This window comes from Engraulis encrasicolus, chromosome 13, assembly GCF_034702125.1.
Source record: "Engraulis encrasicolus isolate BLACKSEA-1 chromosome 13, IST_EnEncr_1.0, whole genome shotgun sequence".
NCBI lineage: Eukaryota > Metazoa > Chordata > Actinopteri > Clupeiformes > Engraulidae > Engraulis > Engraulis encrasicolus.
Window position 1 is genome coordinate 24,294,577 of NC_085869.1, and position 20,000 is coordinate 24,314,576.

General features: G+C 46.6%; 1 protein-coding gene across 9 annotated transcripts in view; it reads left to right on the top strand.

Moving 5' to 3' along the window:
• The window catches only part of dip2a (disco-interacting protein 2 homolog A), a 219,551-nt gene that overhangs the window by 128,862 nt on the left and 70,689 nt on the right, over positions 1-20,000 (top strand). For 7 of the 9 annotated variants that reach the window (XM_063213515.1, XM_063213517.1, XM_063213516.1 and 4 more), the window contains exons 2-4: positions 2,046-2,117; positions 13,664-13,783; positions 14,304-14,423. In XM_063213515.1, the coding sequence (XP_063069585.1) occupies positions 2,046-2,117; positions 13,664-13,783; positions 14,304-14,423 (312 nt within the window). The remainder of the gene's footprint in view (positions 1-2,045; positions 2,118-13,663; positions 13,784-14,303; positions 14,424-20,000) is intronic. The other 2 variants (XM_063213522.1, XM_063213523.1) reach the window with 1 other exon arrangement.

Here is a 20,000-nt window from a genome sequence, read left to right on the forward strand (position 1 = left end):
AGAGAGAGAGAGAGAGAGAGAGATACAGTAGAGAGAGAGAGAGAGAGAGAGAGAGAGAGAATGTTGTGTGTTTTCCAAGTGTGCCACAGAAATGATCCTTTAAATGGCTGTTTATGTTATCTGCGGAGAATTCGGCGTTACATGTGCGGTGAGATCTGCTCCAATACTCAGGCCCTCTCTCATCTCCTCTCCTCTCCTCTCCTCTCCTCATTTTGTATGCATGCTGGACATTCGACCAGAGAGAGAGAGCAAGTGACTGAGATATAGATACACAGAAAGCTTTGGTGTGTGTGCGTGTGTGTGTGTAAGAGAGAAACCGAGAGAGACGTGTGTGTGTGTGTGTGTGTGTGTGTGTGTGTGTGTGTGTGTGTGTGTGTATGTGTGTGTGTGTGTGTGTGTGTGTGTGTGTGTGTGTGTGTGTGTGTGTGTGTGTGTGTGTGTGTGTGTGTGCGTGTGCGTGTGTGTGTGTGCGTGCGTGCGTGCGCGCATGTAAGAGAGACAGCGTGTGTAAATGAGGAAGATGGTATTTGTGACACCTAGAGTGAGTGTTTCTCTTAATCACTTTGGAGTCACTACCTTTGGGCCCCTCTCCAATCTCCACCTGGGTGACTTCTGCTTTGACATGCCTATGGCAGGACCATATTTAGACAGTGTGGTGCCCCGGGCACTACACCTTGCCGGTGCCCCCTTTATGAACAATATTTGTGACGTCGTTGCCTTGTGGTGCCCCCTAACTGGTTGTAATTGGTTGGTCCCCCTGGGCCCTGTGCCACTGGCCCGTATGGGTTATCCAGCCCTGGTCTACGGAGCCAGTTAGGGTGATAGAGAGTGCGTTGCAATATGCGACCTTGCCTCCTCCACTTGCGCTAGTCTCCTCGTTCCGCCTCCTGGCCCCTCCTCTGTGGAGAAAACGATAAAAGTTTCCCAGCTGTCAGCCTAGCCACAACCACTTTTGAGGGACTGTTTTTCATTCACCATCCCAATTGCAAATGAGAAAAAGACTCTACAATTGAGCTTTTGCAAGATATTGAAATATAATGCTGTTGTCAGTGATGTCATCATGACATATTACTTCCTGTTACGAGGAGAGAAGCAAGTGGAGGAGGCAAGGTTGCATATTGCAACGCACTCAGAGAGCCTGTGTGGCGCCTTCAAGAGGGCGTGTTGGTGGGGCAGCAGGGCTAAAGTATGCATTGCATGTGTATACACATCATACATATTCACACAACATTCACTGTTGTTGGCTTTCAGCCCACTTAGTAGGCTCTTCCAATTTTTTCCATCATTTTTTTCAGGAATTGGAAAAACTTTTTTTTTTTTTTGCGTTACGCCCTTAAACAGCAACCACCCTATTATACTTTTTGTCAGTTTGCACTGAAATTCATTTTGCGACCCTGAGCCACACTCGTTTAAGACAGGACTACACATAACATCACATCACAAGACTATGTGAGGGGGTTAGGCCTCCTATGGAGTTGAAAAGTTTAAACTCTTCAGGAGTTATGAGGAATGCAGTACAGGCATAGTGATCATTTTCATTTTGTCTCGAGATTTTTATCAAGCATTTGGCCATGGCTTTGTCCTCTGCCCAGCGCCGTTGCAACACAGTGGGGTTTTGTGTACTTCTCTGTCATCTCTATCGCTCTCTCGTGTGTTCTCTCCCTCTCTCTTTCTCTTTCTCTCTCTCTCTCTCTTTCTCTCTCTCTCTCTCTCTCTCTCTCTCTCTCTCTCTCTCTCTCTCTCTCTCTCTCAGACTCTTTCCACCAGTCTCTTGTCATTGGGTCAGAGAAGTGACACTGCCTTAGGCTATGAAGTCAGGCTGTTGCTAACAGACCCCCCCATCATCACCACCACCACTATCACTCCCCTCTCCTCATCCAACTCCCCACCCGCAGTCCCAGGGCAAAGGGCTGGCGCAGGGTAGAGCGATGACGGACACAGACATGGTACAGACTGCCCCTTACTCACCTCTCTCCCTCCCCTTTGTCTCCCCCTCTCTCTTTCTTTCTCTCTCTCTCTCTCTCTCTCTGTCTCTGTCTCTCCAGGCGACATCACGCAAAAGGGCTATGAGAAGAAACGCAGCAAGCTGCTGGCTCCCTACATCCCACAGATCCAAGGTAAGAACCCCGGGGCCTCCCAATCAAATATGACGCACATCCAAAATAAGACTTGTTTCGGGTGCGGGTTCAAAAAAGTTAACTCCATGGGTAATGGAAAAAAAAACGCACACCGGTGAGCTCCCATTTAATCCATTTTATTTCTGTGTGTCGTTTCGGGCCAAAACGTCACACAGAAATAAAATGGATGGTAGCACACCGGTGTGCGTTTTTTTTTCATTACCTAAGAACCCTGGGCCTGCCTGCTTGCTTGCCCGCTTGCCCTTAACATCCTCTTCTTGGGTCATTCCACGCCAAATCAACAAGTGCCCGCGCACTTAGGTCTCAAAAAATTCTGAAAATATTACCAAGCGTACCCATGGTACTTAAGAGAAACACTGTAAATTTATTTGAATGTAAGATGCATACTCTCCGTGTTACAGCCAATTTTACTAGGGGAGGGGGGGTGCCTATTTTGTTCACACTCTTTTTTTTGTCAAAGTTCACAAGCCCCTAGCTCAATAACTAAACCATGTAGGAAGCTCAAATTTGGCATGCTGGTACATAGATAGGAATAGTTTGTTGCTAAACTGTCAGTTTTGGTCTGTATGATCCTGCATCGTCATAGCATTCCCTCAAAGACGATACAAATTGTACTGGAGTTTTTGGCTGTGCTCCGTTTAGGCCTTCAGAAGACATATTTGTGCCCAACATAGCCTCGTGATTTTTTTCCCTTGTAGATACAAGTAGAAACACTCCCATAAAAATCTATAAATAGAAAGGAAACCCCATCAGTGTTTGACCAGAAGACCTCACAAGTCTGACAAATCATTTTGGGTGTCATTTTCAGAGCACCAGAACACCTTGTGGGATTGTCCACAGATTTTTATTTTATTTTTTTCTTCATTCTCCATGAAGTCTTCTTTTTAAAAATGCCAATGAGACTTGTCTTATGTGATGTTTTCGTTTTTAATTTCCACCCTGAACATGGGCAAAATGCAAAAAGAGAGCACTTGTGTGGGCACTTGTTGATTTGGCGTGGAATGACCCTCTTTTGAAAAGTTTTATTTTTTCATGAGACAGCATATCTTTTGGACTTGCAGCATGACATGCAAACGATGCAGTTCTGTCACAACTTCTCTGCGTCATCTTGTGTTTTAATGACCTTGACGTTATGTTGGGGTGGCAGGGGTGCTGTTTTTAGAGAAATGTTTGAGTGTTTCCTCCCTTCGCTCTACTCCAAAGTTCCTGGTACTGTGTGTGTAAGTGTGTGTGTGTGTGTAAGTGTGTGTGTGTGTAAATGTGTGTGTGTGTGTGTAAGGTAGGTCCAGTGTAAAGAAAGGTAGGCAGAGATTGTACATTTTTGTACAAGTACTGACTGGACATTAGTATATGGCTGTATATGGCTATATGTATATTGGCTGTCTTTAAGATTGATTGAATGGGTTGGTTGAATGGATAGGCTGCTCTTATTAAAAAAAAAACAATATAAAAAAAGTTATAAAAAGTAAAAGTTTTTAAAATATTTTATCCCTTCTAGGGACAGGCATTGGGAATTAGCCAGTTCCTGGTACTGTAATCCGTTTCTGCCGTGTGTGTGTGTGTGTGTGTGTGTGTGTGTGTGTGTGTGTGTGTGTGTGTGTGTGTGTGTGTGTGTGTGTGTGTGTGTGTGTGTGTGTGTGTGTGTGTGTGTGTGTGTGTGTGTGTGTGTGTGTGTGTGTGTGTGTGTGTGTCTGTGTCTGTGTCTGTGTCTGTCTGTGTGTGTGTGTGTGAGACTCAGTCTATAACCCTCACTGCTGTGTGGAGCTGTCAGAGAGCTCCAAACACCCAACTGGTAGCACTGCAACACTTTTGTTTTGTTTTATAGATTTTTTTTTGGTTCTTTTATTACTTAACTTTATGATAGGACAGTCAGAGAGAGTGACAGGAAATGAGTGGGGAGAGAGAGAGAGAGATGGGGAAGGGTTGGCAAAGGACCAGGCCGGGAAGCCCAGGCAGAGTCACCTGCGCAGCAGACCCCAGTGACCTACCGTTAGAGCCACGGCAGGGCCACAGCACTGCAACTCTGAGAGCTATGCTGCCCTACAAAGCAAAAAGGCAGTAACTGCATTGCTGTTTAAAATGAGCTACTATGACTTTAATGGCATATATATCAAAGTCAAAAGTTAAAAAAATGATTGGTCTGCAAAAAAGGTGGTAATATAAAGTAACAAAACTGTCACATGTCAATAATCTTCCAAAAACCACTTATACTGGATTGCAGTATCATTTTAATGTCAACTTATTCAGTTTTGAGCTCTGTGTCGTTACTGCCTTTTTGCTTTGTAGGGCAGTATGAGTTACTCACGGCATAAACAAGACAAGACAGTCTCATCTACTGTAGCATTGAGCAGTGGTTTTGACCTCGGTCTGACTCTGCAGCCTACAATGAAGTTAGCAGCACTCAACCCCCGGGGTGGGTTTGCTGTTGTTTGATGGCTGTCCTGTAAGTGTACCCTGCGTTGATGCACTCTACTGGAGCCGTCCAGTCTGTTGCGATCGGCAGAGAAGTATAAAAAAGGCCGGCTTTGTTGCTCAGTTGGCGTCGTCTGATTGCCCATTGCTCCGTGCAGTGCCAGACCTGTGATTGACCACACGGCTGTTTTCAGTGCTGTCCGGGGAGATCAGAAGGTCAGGCAGGCCCCCTGTCCGAAATGGCCACTTGATGACTTTTGTAGAGTGCACTCTATGGAGGGTATCGGTTACATCAGCGAACCCCCGCCACGACACACGACGTCGACGTCGACGAGTGGACATTTGGGATTCGCTCCTAGTAGAGTGGCCACAGTTAACAGTACAAACGACCATCTCTGCTAAGTAGCTTTCACGGGGGAAGACAATCAATACTGAATGGATGGAAAGAAAGTAGTGTTTGGAGGGCGGAGGGAGGGAGGGAGGGAGGGAGGGAGGGAGGGAGGGATGATGATGCAGAGGGCCCTTATCAGAGATCTTATAGACAGAGATAAGTCATTTCAGTTCATTTCTGGTATCCACTTTCTGTCGGGTGAACGCCCCTTTAGGAGACCTTCGGTTAGGAGACCTTCGGAGTCCTCAACGCCCCCTTAGGAGACCCAACTTGAGCACACACTTTTGCATTGGGTGGGCGGGTTTCGAAGCCTCTTTATTACTCCACCCTCTTTGCCCTTATGGAAGGACTGGGAACTCGATGCCCTGCCCTGCCCTGCCCTGAGTCTGCCCGAGGGGGCTGCAGGCAGGGGCCCCCTGACGAGGTGTTTTAGGGGGCCCTCTCTCTCTGTGGAGAAGCTCAGCCCTGCTGCTCTGTTCTGCTGTGCTGCTGACTAACTAGCTGTGGTCTCGTCTCGTCTGTGCATGCCATCAGTCTGCTTTGTAATGTCCACGTGTGCGTTTGTGCTTGTGCGCGCATATGTGTGTGTGTGTGTTTGTGTCTCTGTGCGTGTATGTGTGTGTGTGTGTGTGCGTGCGTGCGTCCACACTTGTGTGCACACACTTGCCCATGTGTGTCTTGTCTGTGTGTGTGTGTTTGCCTGTGTATGTTTGGGTTCCTGTCACTGTGCACATCTGCATACATGTGTCAGTGTGTGTGTGTTTGCATGCCTGTGTGTGTGTGTGTGTGTGTGTGTGTGTGTGTGTGTGTGTGTGTGTGTGTGTGTGTGTCTATCGCCGTGTTTATTTTTAGTCCCCGAGCCAGAGAGACGAGGGCCCTGGATGAATATTTTATGAGTCCTCAGTGGTGGACCGCTGTCTGCCCTTTCTCCCCACAATGCCGTGCTTTTGGTTTGGCCGACGCCTCTGGAAAAGGAGCGGAGCAGGGGCCCTATCTCACTCAGCAACAACACAGCGCAGCCAGCAACATGGCCGGATTAATGCGCACAGGCTAGATATGGCTGCAGCCTAGGGCCCCCCCCCCAACCTGCCAGGGGGCCCCACCACAGGCTAGATATGGCTGCAGCCTAGGGGGTCCCCTACCTGCCAGGGGGCCCCACCACAGGCTAGATATGGCTGCAGCCTAGGGCCCCCCCCCAACCTGCCAGGGGGCCCCACCACAGGCTAGATATGGCTGCAGCCTAGGGGGTCCCCTACCTGCCAGGGGGGCCCACCACAGGCTAGATATGGCTGCACCCTAGGGGGTCCCCTACCTGCCAGGGGGCCCCACCACAGGCTAGATATGGCTGCAGTCTAGGGCCCCCCCTACCTACCTGCCAGGGGAAACCCCTGATTGTCCAACATTGAAAAATTGCAGAATTGTGACGAGATGCAATATTGAAAAATGTATCTGTTGTTGTTTATTACAGTTGGGAGCCATGTTGTCCTTAATTAATAGCTTGTAATTATGACACTCTCTATGTACATTTGTCGCAAAACTTCCCTTTTGAGGGAAGGGGGCCAGAGGAACCTGTAGCCTAGGGGCCCTTGGCCATCTTAATCTGGCCCTGCGCAGCACAGCACAACATAGCAAGCAAGCCTCCGCTCAGCTCCGCTCAGCTCCGCTCCCCTCAGCAGCGGTGGTGGTGATGTCTTTCCCAGCACTGTGACAGCCTCTGTCATTAAGGTACCATTGTGCTCTCTGCTCTCTGCTGCGGCTTAGCTCAGCCCTTGCGGCCCCAGCCTGCTCGCTCTCTCTCTCTCTCTCGCGCTCTCTCTCTCTCTCTCTCTCTCTCTCTCTCTCTCTCTCTCTCTCTCTCTCTCGCGCTCTCTCGCGCTCTCTCGCGCTCTCTCTCTCTCTCTCTCTCTCTCTCTCTCTGTCTTTCTTTCTTTCCCTTGGTCTTGCTCTTTCCCGGCATAGGGCCCTAGCTCTTTTGTTTCCCCTAACCAGCAGCACTATGGAACAGTACAGTGGAGAGTTAGCAACAAAACAAATGAGTCAGTTTGCGAACACGACAGTGATGCCGCAAACATTACTAACATCCTTTTTGTGTCATCAAAGCACCATGTGATGTTCAAGAATGGGTCAATGTGCGTCAAGTTAATCCACCCCTTTCCTTGGATGCATGTACCCCATAGTAAGCTGAGCAGCAGCTGAGACCGCTCGCTGTGATTGACCCATGTGGAGGTTGGAAGGTGGAATCGAGCACTGACTCACAGACCCCCAGCACGCATGCCAAGGCGGCGAAACAGGACCCCCCCTGAGCTGGGCTGGGTGGGGGGTGGGGGGGTGGAAGGATGGGAAGGTGCAGGCACTCGCGAAGAGACCTCGTACGAAGTGCTTAACCCCAGGGAAGAGCCAGGCCAGCCTGCTCCTTTATGGGCTCGTATATTATATAACCGAATGTCAGCACGGCCTGGATGATCCAGAGGGTGTAAAAGGATGTGGAATCGACAGGGGAACTAGAGCACGTTTGGTGCTGGTGCTGCTGGTGGTGGTGGTGCTGCTGGTGGTGGTGGTGGTGGTGGTGGTCGGATTGTCTTTCAGCATTGCGTTTCCAGTCTCGCCTTACTCAGAAAGCCCTGCAGTGCGGAGGCCACAAATCACTCTTCTGGCCCACCTCTCCTCAGAGGACAAGGTGCCAAATAGCTCCAGATTGTCCGTGTTGTTGAAGTTGTTAAACTTGCAATCTGAAGGAACGTGGCAATCAGCCCATGGTGGACATACAAAATGAAGGCAGGTTAGAAAACACATGCCCAGTTTCTGGAGTATTATTGAATAATGAAGGGATTTTCTTGTGCCTTTTCCCCTCAGAAGGAAAGGTGCCAAATAACTTGTCCGTGTGACACTGCAAAAATGTTGCCTGACAAAACAGTTGCCAGGAATGTGGGCGATCATCCCACTGCCTACAAATAAAAATGAAGGCGAATTAGACAATAATTGAACAGCCAGCTTATTGAAGAATGAAGGATTTGTTGTGAAGGAAGAATGACTGTATATGTTGTGCCTCCTCCCATGGGTGAGGGTACTACAGATTTCATTTTTTGTTTTCCTCTCGCAGGTTTGACTTCGACATTGGCTCTTAGTAATTAAGCTCAGTGCAGAATACAAAATGATTAATGGCTTTGAACCAGACAAGGAGGACTCGGATGTCATAACTTTTAAAAATCCTTCAAATTCCATCATCTAGATTCCATGCTCCGCTGGGGAGCTTAGCCCTGTGATTGGTCCACACAGGTATTTCTACCCGGCAACTAAAACGACCGGCCCTACGGTAGGTTAACAATTGTTTTGTTTTGTCAATCCTTTGTAAGACTGGTTTGCTTTGTAGGATTAAGAGACAATGCTGGGCAACAAAGCCAACTTGTGAGAGCTTGTTTTTTTTTTGCTGGGGGGAAGGTTGCGACACTCTCAAGCTATTCTGTGTGACTTATTGAACTATCGTTGACCAAATGCCTGAAGCCTATTGCTGTTTTCTAGAACTGGTTATGACCAGTCCGATCCCTTAAGCTGCTCCAGGAGGGGTTTTCAGTTAAGGTCCAATGAGGGGTCAGGACTTCAGGGCCGAGCCCTGAGGGGGAAGACATCCTTCAAGCAGAAAGGCCTAATCTAATTTCATCTCAACACAATGGCCAACATTAAACTTGTTTGGCCCGCCAAAATATGCATGCCATGGCATGGCATGCCGTGCATGCATGTCCTTGAGAAATCCCCACCCTCTAATTGGAACAGGGCGCACACTGACCATGTGTGCGTTTCTGTGTTTTAATAAATGAAAATGGCTTAGCCCAGGCAATGGGGTCACTGGGGGTCTTGTCCCGTACAAGACGAGGGCACGGTCTGAAGAAGTTGCAGTCTGAAGAAGTTGCTGAAGTTCATCACAATGCCCTAGCAAAATGAGGACCATCACTCACTGTGTGTGTGTGTGTGTGTGTGTGTGTGTGTGTGTGTGTGTGTGTGTGTGTGTGTGTGTGTGTGTGTGTGTGTGTGCTGCATTGATGCCTTTACCAGACTGTGCACAGTCCACAGCTCCACTGAACAGTGCTGAGGCCCATTGACGGGGAAGGATGCTTTAACGATCTGAAAGTCCTATGTATACACAACCAGTTTCTAGGTGCTGGTGAAGTTTAGTCATCAGTAAGCCAAGGGAAACGAGAAGAATCACCGCACACTGGTGGACTTAATTTTGCTGCTTTTTTATTTAGTGAACAATTCGTTTCAACACCTTGTTCACTAAATTAAAAAGCCACAAAACTGAGTCCACCAGAGTGTGGTGATTCTTTTTGTTTCCCTAGGGCAAGGGCAGGATGCTTTTTTTGCTCTCTTGGCACCCACAGTGCATTGGTCTCCCATCAAGTGGAGTGACCTGGCCAGGAATGCAGAAAGAAAAGCATGACATTTCAGGAAGGCCAGAAGCTTTGTTGTTGTTCTTCTTCCCCACCCACGATCCAATGAGCAATCTTATTTCATTGCCAGCTTCCAAAATGCCCCGACACTAACAGGAAATGCTCTAGAACTACGCCGTGTATGTTGTTTCGCCAGAGGGGAAGCACTTGACGTGCGGTGTGGCTGAGCTAAATATGGGCCTAGCTGGCACCACGTTTTTCTTTTTTTTCCCTCCACGCTGGGTTATTCAAAAGTTTTAGAGAATGCAGATCCACTTTTTTTCCCTCCTCCTCACTTTGCTCTGCATTGATGCGTGAAGGTTCCTATAAGTCAAATTCCTTCCTTAGAGTACTAAGGAAGCAAAGGATGTCATGACTTGCATCCCCATAAGAGCTCTGTGAGTCATCAAGAAAGATGCTTTTCGGGAGAAGGTGAAAAGAGTCTCTTTTCCTGTTTTTTTTGTTTGTTTTGTTTTAGTTTGTTGCTAATTTCAGCACACGCGAAAGAAAGAAAGAAAGACAGGGAGTTGGCCTGGAGAGACACACCGAGTGGTGGGCCTCTCATTTTGTGGTCGGTTTCCGAAAGCATAGTTTGGATTCTCGTGCGATTATGCAGAGCCGCTCGGCTCGATAAGATGTTCCACTCTTATGCTGCCTGCCCCGTGGCACATTTCTCAGAATATGTCCAATTTTGGGTCTCGCGTGTCTGAATATAGACTGCGCTCGACATCATGGCTCCCGGGAGGTCTGTGTGGTCGGCCATATGCATGTTCTCTCTCCACTGCTTCTGACAGCTTGATGCAGTTCTGCTGTTCAGCTATGTCACAGCTTAGAGCTCTGGGGCCTATACTAAGAAGCTAAGAAGAGTACATCAGGTTAAAGTGTTTATGAAACAAAAACAAAGTAAAGGAATTTGACCATTTCCAGGACAGATTCTGAAAGTTCTAAGCCTTGTGAATAAAATGGGATATTGTCTGGGTGCTATTTTGTCCTAAAAGTCATGTTAAAACGTTCCCAAAAAGTGTTATGTTTACCTTTTTTGGTGACATGCAAATTTTATGCAAATGGTATGCGTGACATAGAAGGGGTGAGTTCACCTCATTCCACCTTGTTCAGATCAATGGCGGCTAGTACCAAAACAAAGCGCAGTGTCAAGCAGTGTGTTGCTGGAGGGCCGAACGGTGCCAGCTGCCTGCAAAAATGGCTACTTGACAGAAGGAATATCTTTGCACAAGTTCCCTTCTGTGAAGAATGATGGAACTGTGGCCGACAAGGAGAAGGCTAAAACAAGCTAGGACTCTGTGGATCCAATGTGTGGTTTTGAAGCAAGCTTCACCACAAATGTGGAGATCGTGGGCATGGTTGGACTGAAGGGAATGCTATTGCCTCAAGCAGTTCCAACAATTGACATCGCTGGCGTGCAGACTGAAACTGCCCCTGTAACTGCTCGGGCACGAAGACAGGTGAGTGCACTGCTTTGCTTTAGGCTACTCGTTTTACCTTGTCCATCTACTTTGTATGTTGTTTTCAGGAAAGGGTAATGCACATTACATGCCAAACCGATGCGAATGCTCTCGGAATATGCACTTTTTGTTGATTGCCATTCAACTGGTCAATAAATTGGTTTTGGGAGGATATCCGCGCATCAGCGTGGTGCTCTCGGTCGAGGACAGCCAACTCACAGACTGGGCTACTGCTTAGCGAATAAACGGAGATGCACATAGTGTAGGCCTACTTTGAAGCGTTGATTGTTTGTTTTTAGTATTGTGGTGCACGTGTGGCTGACGTTTGGACACACCTCGTCCTCAGAGTCAGGCTGAGGGACACGCAACGCCTGTGACTTTGAGCACAAAAAATAATAATAATGATAAACGCTAAAAATATGCTGAGGACTCAGGCTATCTAGGGTATTTTTCCAACAGCCTAATACCTCCGTTTTTTCTCTAGTTGATGATATTTTTGCATGTAGCCTACATGCATTTCAATCACACTATATCGCGCAATTGAATCAAAATGCCCCCCATTTGTCAACAAACACACACGCCATGTCATCTTTGGGTCATTACAAAGCGCCCTTAGCAACCGTAACCATAAACAAAACGAACTGTCAGGCTATGTCAACAATCGTCACTTCGCCTGTCAGACATGTCACTTTCTACAGATGTATCAGTGCCTCTGAAATAGATTTGTGCTGCTGTTTTTTTTTTCTCATGAGGTTGGATGTGTGGTTTTTCGACACGCTGATGTTTGTACCAGAATTTTGGTTCCTTTATAAGATGTGGGTCCATCAAATGTGTGTTGTTTTCTCAGATCGCCATACTAGCAAACCAGGGACTCTCCTCTTTGATGTCACAGCCCAGCTCATTAGTCACACCAAATTTCACAGAATTCACACTTTGAGTTGCCATTTTCACAAGTTCCTCCGGGATGATTGGGTTCAAAGTCTCATCAATGCTATCAGAAAAAACAAGTCTTTAATGGGAATGACCGTTTGTTTTCGTTTCATAAGCACTTTAAAGGATAACTTCAGTCAATTTCAACATGCAGTTGTAATGCTCACACTACGCTAGACTTGTCAGTAGCTGAGTTTTTTTTTCTTTTATCTTCAGCCTTTTCCAAGATCCTGGTCATTGTAATGGGGGCAGCGCTTTGTTTACATTTCAAAAACATTTTTATTTATTCCCAACAACATCCAAAAGGTTATACAACATCAGCAGACAACTAGCAAACAGTTGTACCTTTTGGGAAAATATTTGGAGTGGGCCTATGTTAATAATAAAAAAAAATGTAAACAAACGCTGCCCCCATTAGAATAGCTCATATCTCGGAAAGGGCTGAGCCAAAAAATGTGGCATCACCGGGTATTGACAAGTCAAGGGTAGCATGAGCAATACTGAAATTGACTCAAGTGGTCCTTTAAGTTAAGAGGTAAATCATCTATTAGAAGAGCCTGGAGTCCTCATTTTTTTAAGAAAATGAGGACTCCAGGCTCTTCTGTTGGAAGGTTTACTCCTGAACCAGCTTCTTAGTATAGGCCCCTGTTTCTCAGTGCTTGCTATTTTCACAACATTGCTATTTAACAGAACAAATCAGATCTCGCTTTTCCCCCTCTGAAAAAAACTATTCCCGCCTTCCGTCTGTTTAATCCCCACTCTCGCTGTCACTATTTGGGTTTCTCTGCGTGTGAGTTTTCACAGGGGCTTGTTTTAAAGCAATGAGGCCTAAGTGGTGCAATTTCCTCAGTCGTTGCTGTTTCTTATCATGTTGTCCAAAATCCATGCCAGTGTTTATCTGGTATCTGGCATTCTAATGGTCGCGCAATCAGTAGCAGTGTAAAACACAGATTTTCTTTTAATGTTACAAGCAAATTAATCAAGGACCAGAATTTCTCGCTTGTAGATTATTGAGGTAAACAGCCTTTTTCTCTGTTCGAACTCCTTGATAATGTCTGGTGTGGGGACCTCCTCAGTCCCTGAACCAACGAACACACATGCCACCTGTGGGGCCTCCTGCTGGTGTGTGTGTGTGTGTGTCTCTGTGTGTGTGTGTCTGTGTGTATGTGTCTCTGTGTGTATGTGTCTCTCTGTGTCTCTCTGTGTGTGAGTGTGTGTGTGTACACGTGTTGAGCAGTGGCGGCGGGCTTTGAAACTGAGCTTCATCATTAATCTTCCTCTGTCAATGTGAGTCGAAGTGGCCTAATTCCACAGCGCAACCCGTTTGGATACTTTACATTTCAGATCTCTGGCGAGTTGTGTGTGCGTGTGTGTGTGCGCACGCAGGCGTACATGCATGTAAACTCCTTCGTTATGAACTCTCGGTGACCCACCCTAGAATGCCAACGAGGTTCTTACTGAGCGGTAGGAAGCCGGCATAAATCCTCTCTTTCTCTCCCTGTTTTTCCCTCCCCCATCTCCCCCTTCTTTCTCTCTCCCTCTCAAACTCTCTCTCACCCCTTTCTTTCTTTCTTTCTTTCTTTCTTTCTTTCTTTCTTTCTTTCTTTCTTTCTCCCTCTCAAACTCTCTCTCACCCCTTTCTCTCTCTCTCTCTCTCTCTCTCTCTCTGTCTCTCTCTCTCTCTCTCTCTTTCTCTCTCTCTCTCCCTCTCTCTTTCTTTCTCTCTCTTTCTTTCTATCTCCCTCTCTCTCTCTTTCATTCTCTCTCTCTCCCTCCGCCTGTCTGTCTGTCTGTCTCTCTCTCTCTCTCTCTCTCTCTCTCTCTCTCTCTCTCTCTCTCTCTCTCTCTCTCTCCCTCTCTCTCCCTCTCTCTCTCTCCCCTTGTCTTGCTGTCCCCCCTCCTCAGGAGTAGACCCGTCTCTGCAGCTTGATCACCGTATTCAGGCGTCGTCCCAAGCTCCTCCGGCCGGCTCCAAACAGAACAAATCACGCACGCCAAACACACGGGATGAGCGTTTCCGCTCGGGTAAGAATCCGCCCCGAACTAACCAGCCAACACCCATGTCATCTCATCTCATCTCCACCCACGTCACTGCAACTTCTCTCCTCTCATCCTGCCTGACCGGAACTGTCCAAAAATGTACAGCACTGCATGACTATGCAAAGTTGGGGAAAGAGAAAGAGATTGCACCATTGCCATTTTGTTGTAGAATGGCCCATTAAAGCATAAAGATTTTCTCTCTTTTTTTAAGTACAAGTGCAGTAATAACATTCAAATATGAATTCATTTGTGAGTTCCTGCTTGTACTCCTTTCCTAGCTGAAAAAAAAAAATATTGAAGGTCAGTTGCCGGGTAATGAATTGGGCTATTAAATGTACCTGCATGGCATTACGAGTATTGATGAAGCACCGAAGATGTACTAATAAGGCTAAATAACATTGGGGAAACGAATAATGCTCACTCTGCTGTTGTTTCGATAATACAGCCATTTATCATGCCCCTGTGTGAATTGTTTTCTTGTATTCTGTTGTTTTTTTCCCTGCAGATTTGCACACAGAAGCCGTTCAAGCAGCCTTGGCCAAATACAAAGAGCGCAAGATGCCCATGCCGTCTAAGAGGCGCTCCGTGCTGGTCCAGTCCTCAGTAGAAGCATGCACACCACCAGGTAATGAGATGTCCCCAGTATTTTGTCCCTGTCCCCCCATCCCCCATCCCTGCCCCTGTCCCATCTTCCTAACACACCCCAGTCCCCAGTACTGAACCCACAAAGGCAAAGTGCAGTAACTACATATTGTGTCAAAATTGAGTTTAGACAGGAAACGGTCTTCCTTACACCTTTGTTACCTTGCAATAAAGCTTTATAGTTCTGAAATGTGTCCCATTTTAGAGATATTGCTCAGTCAAATTTGTAGTAACTACAACAATATCCAACCTAATACCAGGAGTGCGTCTTAATATGCGACCTTGCCTCCTCCACTTGCGCTTGTCTCCTCGTTCCCGCCTCCTGGCCCCTCCTCCGTGGAGAAAACGATAAAGTTTCCCAGCTGTCAGCCTAGCCACAACAACGTTTGGGGGACTGTTTTTCATTCACCATCCCAATTGCAAATGAGAAAAAAACTCTACAATTGAGCTTTTGCAAGATATTGAAATATAATGCTGTTGTCAGTGATGTCATCATGACGAGAAGTGGAGGAGGCAAGTGGAGGAGGCAAGTGGAGGAGGCAAGGTCGCATATTAAGACGCACTCCAGGCATTGAAGGCATTTTTGTCACTAATAGCGTAGTTAAGGCACTTTGCTCTGTAGGGGGCAGAGTTGAAGCGTGCACACTGCCAGGTAAGACATCCTACCCCGTAACTGTCCCTGTCCCCCCAGTCTCATGCCTCATCTACCCAACACACACCTCACACCTCACTCACCTAGCCAATCAATCGACCAACATTATGACCTGAGTGAACCGGAGGACCGCCAGGTAAGATCCCCTCCTTCAAGAGTTGTCCCTGTCAGCCCTGCCGTGGCCAAACGGTAGGGCACTCGTCTACCATGCGGCTGACCCGAGTTCGATTCCCGGCCCGACCCGGGTCCCTTGTCCCCACGCCTCATATCCTCCACACACACCCACACCTCAAACCGTCAGTACACTGGTCACCATCGGGTAGGACACCCACCCGAGCTGTCACTGTTTGCCAGCCCCTGTCCCCTGCCTCATCTGTCCCCCCTACAGCTCACTCCTCCAACCAACAACAGCAACGATGGCCTGTGTGGACAGGAGATCTGGTGACACTCCAAACTGTGTGGCAACCAGCGCACCATCTAAGTCAGGGGTGTCAAACTCAAATTCACAGGGAGCCAAATCAAAAGTTGCAGGGCTGAACTCAATATTTATTTTCAAAAAGGGCTAAAATTGTGCATGCACGCTTTTAATACTTAAAGCAAATGTCACCAACACTCATATGTGTATGGTAGCTTAAATGTGCCTGAACATTGAGTGTATGAGTGATGGTGTAACTTTGTTACTTTGACGTTACTTTGGCCTCAGCTGATTCCATTCCTATTGCACACCAAATTACATGTTACTATACTGCATATTAATGGTGTATGTGGGCCAACTGTAATACGCCCTTGAAATGATCTCGCAGGCCAAATATAATGATGCTGTGGTGGGCCCATAGAATGTAGTGTATATCAGGGCGGGCCAGATTTGACCCCCGAGCGTGAGTTTCCCTGATCTAAGTGTTGCTCCCCAATAGACATACTGTATGTCAGTGTTTCTCAAAGTGGGGCGGAGGCATTGCAGGGGGGGGCCTGTGACATCCGATTTTGGGTTTTTTCCCCCCAAAGGAAATTATTTTCTCTCTCCAATAAGCAATAGATTTTAAGCCCTCACCAACGTTATATTGTACAGTCCCACCAGGAAATCGCGGGCATTTTCTCAAAAAATCGCGGTCGGAATTGCTAGATGGTGCACGAGGATTTCCAGAAAATCGCGATAAAAGTTGCGGAGCTTCTTACTGTGTTGTTGCGATTTTGTTGCGGCATGAAGTGAAAGGTGCGATTTTTGTTGCGTTTCCCCACGCGTGAAAGTAAAGGACACTGCCACATTCCAGTCCTCTGGTGTTTTTATATTATTTCCATTTTTATATTATAATTTTGGTCCTTTAAGCAAAGCAGGGAAGCGGCCAGGACGAGCTTTTAGCCAGAATGTCGTCGTGAAAAGTTCCATCTCTTTCATGCTGCCATTACAACACCCTTCATTACAATGCTGTTTATGGCCGTTTGACTGTTTTAAATGTCATCACCGTTTCAAATTGTAGGCTAAGCATACAAACTTCGTATCCTGTCGATATCCATTCCTGACTTAAACAGTGGATAGGCTACATAATTAACTAGTATCACTTAGGCCTATAAATAGGCGGTCGGAATTAGGCATGTCCACCCAGTTGAAGAGGGTGCGTGAAAGGAACTCTTGTGACTGAAATCCTGGTTAATGTGAGTCGTCTGCTACACATAGCCTGCCTGTGTCGGCATTTAATTTTCAAGCTTGTCAAAAGCAACACAAATAAAAGCAGAGGGAGGGGTCGCTTTCGAAAGAAGGCATAGGCCTAGGGTTTTTTTTTTGTTCTCCTGCGCCGTCAGCCGGCTTTAAATTAACGGCTGATGATCATTCAATGTAACGAGGATGGAGTTCACAGATTTCCAGTTGTGAAGGGTGCTTGCTGAATAATGCTCAGAAATTAATTAATTGTGGTGCTCTTGTGAATATAAAACAAAACAAGATTGTCATCTATAAAACACCACGTCGCCTGTAGAACGGAGTTCTCAGCTGTCAATCAATACAGTCAATCGCGCAAAGAGAGAAGGAGAGGGAGAGACAGAAAGTAGTTTTCCAACTTAGTCCCACAGCTTCCCAACGTGTCTGCTCTGGTTTTATTCATGTTCCGTGTTCCTTGCCCGTTTGACCGCGCCAGGTTAAACGAAAGTGATTTGACACCACGGTCACCAAGTGCTCGTATCCAGCCATAGCCCAATTTGCGCGAAAGAGATTAATATCGGCCAGGCATGCATGCAGCATTCACAATGAAGGATGGAAATTACTCCTTTGTTGTGGACAAGACATTTGCGCATCTCAATTCGGAGGGAAAATGTTGCCTTCTGTACGCGCACAAGTCAAACAACTAAGTGGTCCAGCAGGTGGACCGCTTTAGAAGAAAAAACACACATCTTGTTGTAGGAGCCCTATACTTGGCGTAATGTAGATGACTGTCATGAAGTGTTAATTATATAGTTATGTAGGCCTACCACTTTAAAAATGTAGGCCTATTGGTTATGCCAGACTAGGCATACATTTTCCCTCCTATGACCATGCGAGCAGACGCGCAATGAGAACATGGCGTTTCCTACATTAGTATTTATTAGTTTCCCCCCCCTCACCTACAACTTTGTACATGCAGAGTAAAGTGCTGGGACTGATTGCTAGGTTACTTTTTTATTGTATTTTTTTATTGTATTATCCTTTTTGAAAGGAAGTTTGTCGACGTCAGTGAAGTCAGCGCAACATGGATTGGTTCAAAGTGTTCAAAGTTGCGGGAAATCGCGGTGATTGGTTAAAGTTGCGCTCTCGCGCAGAATTCGCGGGAATTCATTGAAGTTGTGAAAAACGCCGCGATCGCAACATCGCGATTTCCTGGAGGGACTGATTGTAAATGGTCATAAATTTGAATAACATAGTAAAGGCGAGTACTGCTGTTGCTTGGGGCTCGGAAGCATCCAGACCCTCCGCAGGGGGGGAATAATGGGAAAAGTTTGAGAACCACTCCCTGTATGTCATGTCACTACTGCTGCTGTTTCTGCTGCTCCTGGGTAGCCAACCTCCCAGCCTCCCTCTTCCCCCTTCATGACTTATATATTCTCACACTGACATTTCGAACCAGACAAAATCCATTTTATGCATGAAAAACACTGCTGTGACCCGTTTGAACAAACCCCTCTCTTCAAGCGGCACAGGGTGAAAATAAAAACGTTCTCTCGAGTCACCATGTGGCTCTCAGTGCCCTACTCCCACGTGGCAAAACAAGTGGATACTTGGCATAGTTTGGCTCTCTCCCCTCTCAAGTATTCTGGGTCTGGTTGTGCTGAAGCTGTGGCGTTCTTGTTTTGTTTGCGTTGTGGTTGAGATCATTGCAGCATGGGGACCAACAGTAGGCACATCACGCTCCCTGGGAAAGGTCAGGGCTCGCGAGAGAAGATAGGCGGAGGTTGAAGACATTGTTTTCATCTGAAGTGTTTTGTGTGTGACGCTGGGTGACATTTGTGAAACACAGACAGAATTATGACACAGCCCCAAACAACAGACAGATGCATGGCAGTGTTGTTAGCATTTTTGTTGTTGTTAGCATTTTTGTTGTTGTTAGCATTTGTTGTTGTTATTGTTGTTGTGTTGTGTGAGCTCTGAATTCACCCAGATGTTGACTCCTTCAAATGTGCAACATGACTGTGCTAACTGGCATTCAGTGCTTTCATGTGTATTTACATACGACTATGAATATGCCATTCTGAAAATCTGGTTTGTTGTCAGTGATGTAGCCTAACCTTTCAATTGATTTTGTTTTTCTTCAAGCCATTCAACCCTTTTGAATAGCTTGAAGAAGGTTAGTAGACTGAAACGTCGCAGTAAACCATGCAAATGTGAACACTAGTGTGCAGGAGCTTTCTTTGCTTTAACGTTGGTGACCCTGGGGTTCCACTCCTACGCACCTGACCAAAGAGGTGTGCAAGAATTGTTCACTTACTAATTTGATTTTGTTTTTAAAGCATTCAACATATGTAATGAGGATGCATTAGGAATTATTGTCTATTGTCTATAACTGCAACAAGGAGGGCTTTAAATTAACATCTGCAAACCGGCCAAACACTGGTTAAAATTCAGTTTGGCTGGACACTGAACACTTAGCAGCCACTTTTTTTGATAGTTAATGTATGCGTAGCTAGTCAAATTGGCTAGTGATTAAAAAGTTCATTAATTGCTCTGATTACAAGGCATTGCACCATCCAACCCTACACCCTTTTATGTTGTTTCATTGTTTCCTATCCCTAGTCAAGGTGGCTGGGTGACGTTTCAACGACCCCTTTCAAATATGTCGACAACGGCAACAGTTTTGCGTGTGGCCCCTTGGAGCAATGAGATCAGTGTGCAGTGTGTTTGCAGTTTGTCTTTGTGTGGAGCCCATTGTTAACGAACTAATGCAAGCTCGCTGGGGCTGGGGCTCAAGTGTCCCTGGTCGCGGGCTAATGGCCCTGGCTACTTGAGTTAACTGGATTAGGAGTTCAGAGGTTGGCAGTGCAGCGCGGCCCCTGCTTGCCTGCCATCCTGCCGCAGGAAACCCCATTGATGTATGTATGCATCCTCTGGGGAATTAGGGTGCGGTTCACTGACTCTGTTGTTTTCCAGAGAGAGGGAGTTAGACACCCACACACTAATACATAATAATACACACACACACACACAGACATGCAGACACACAGACACATAGACACACACACACACAGACACACACACACACACACACACACAGACACACACACACACACACAGACACACACACACACACACAGACACACACACACACACACACACACACACACACACACAGACACACACACACACACACAAACACACACACACACACACACACACACACACACAGACACACACACACAGACACATACACACACACACACACACAC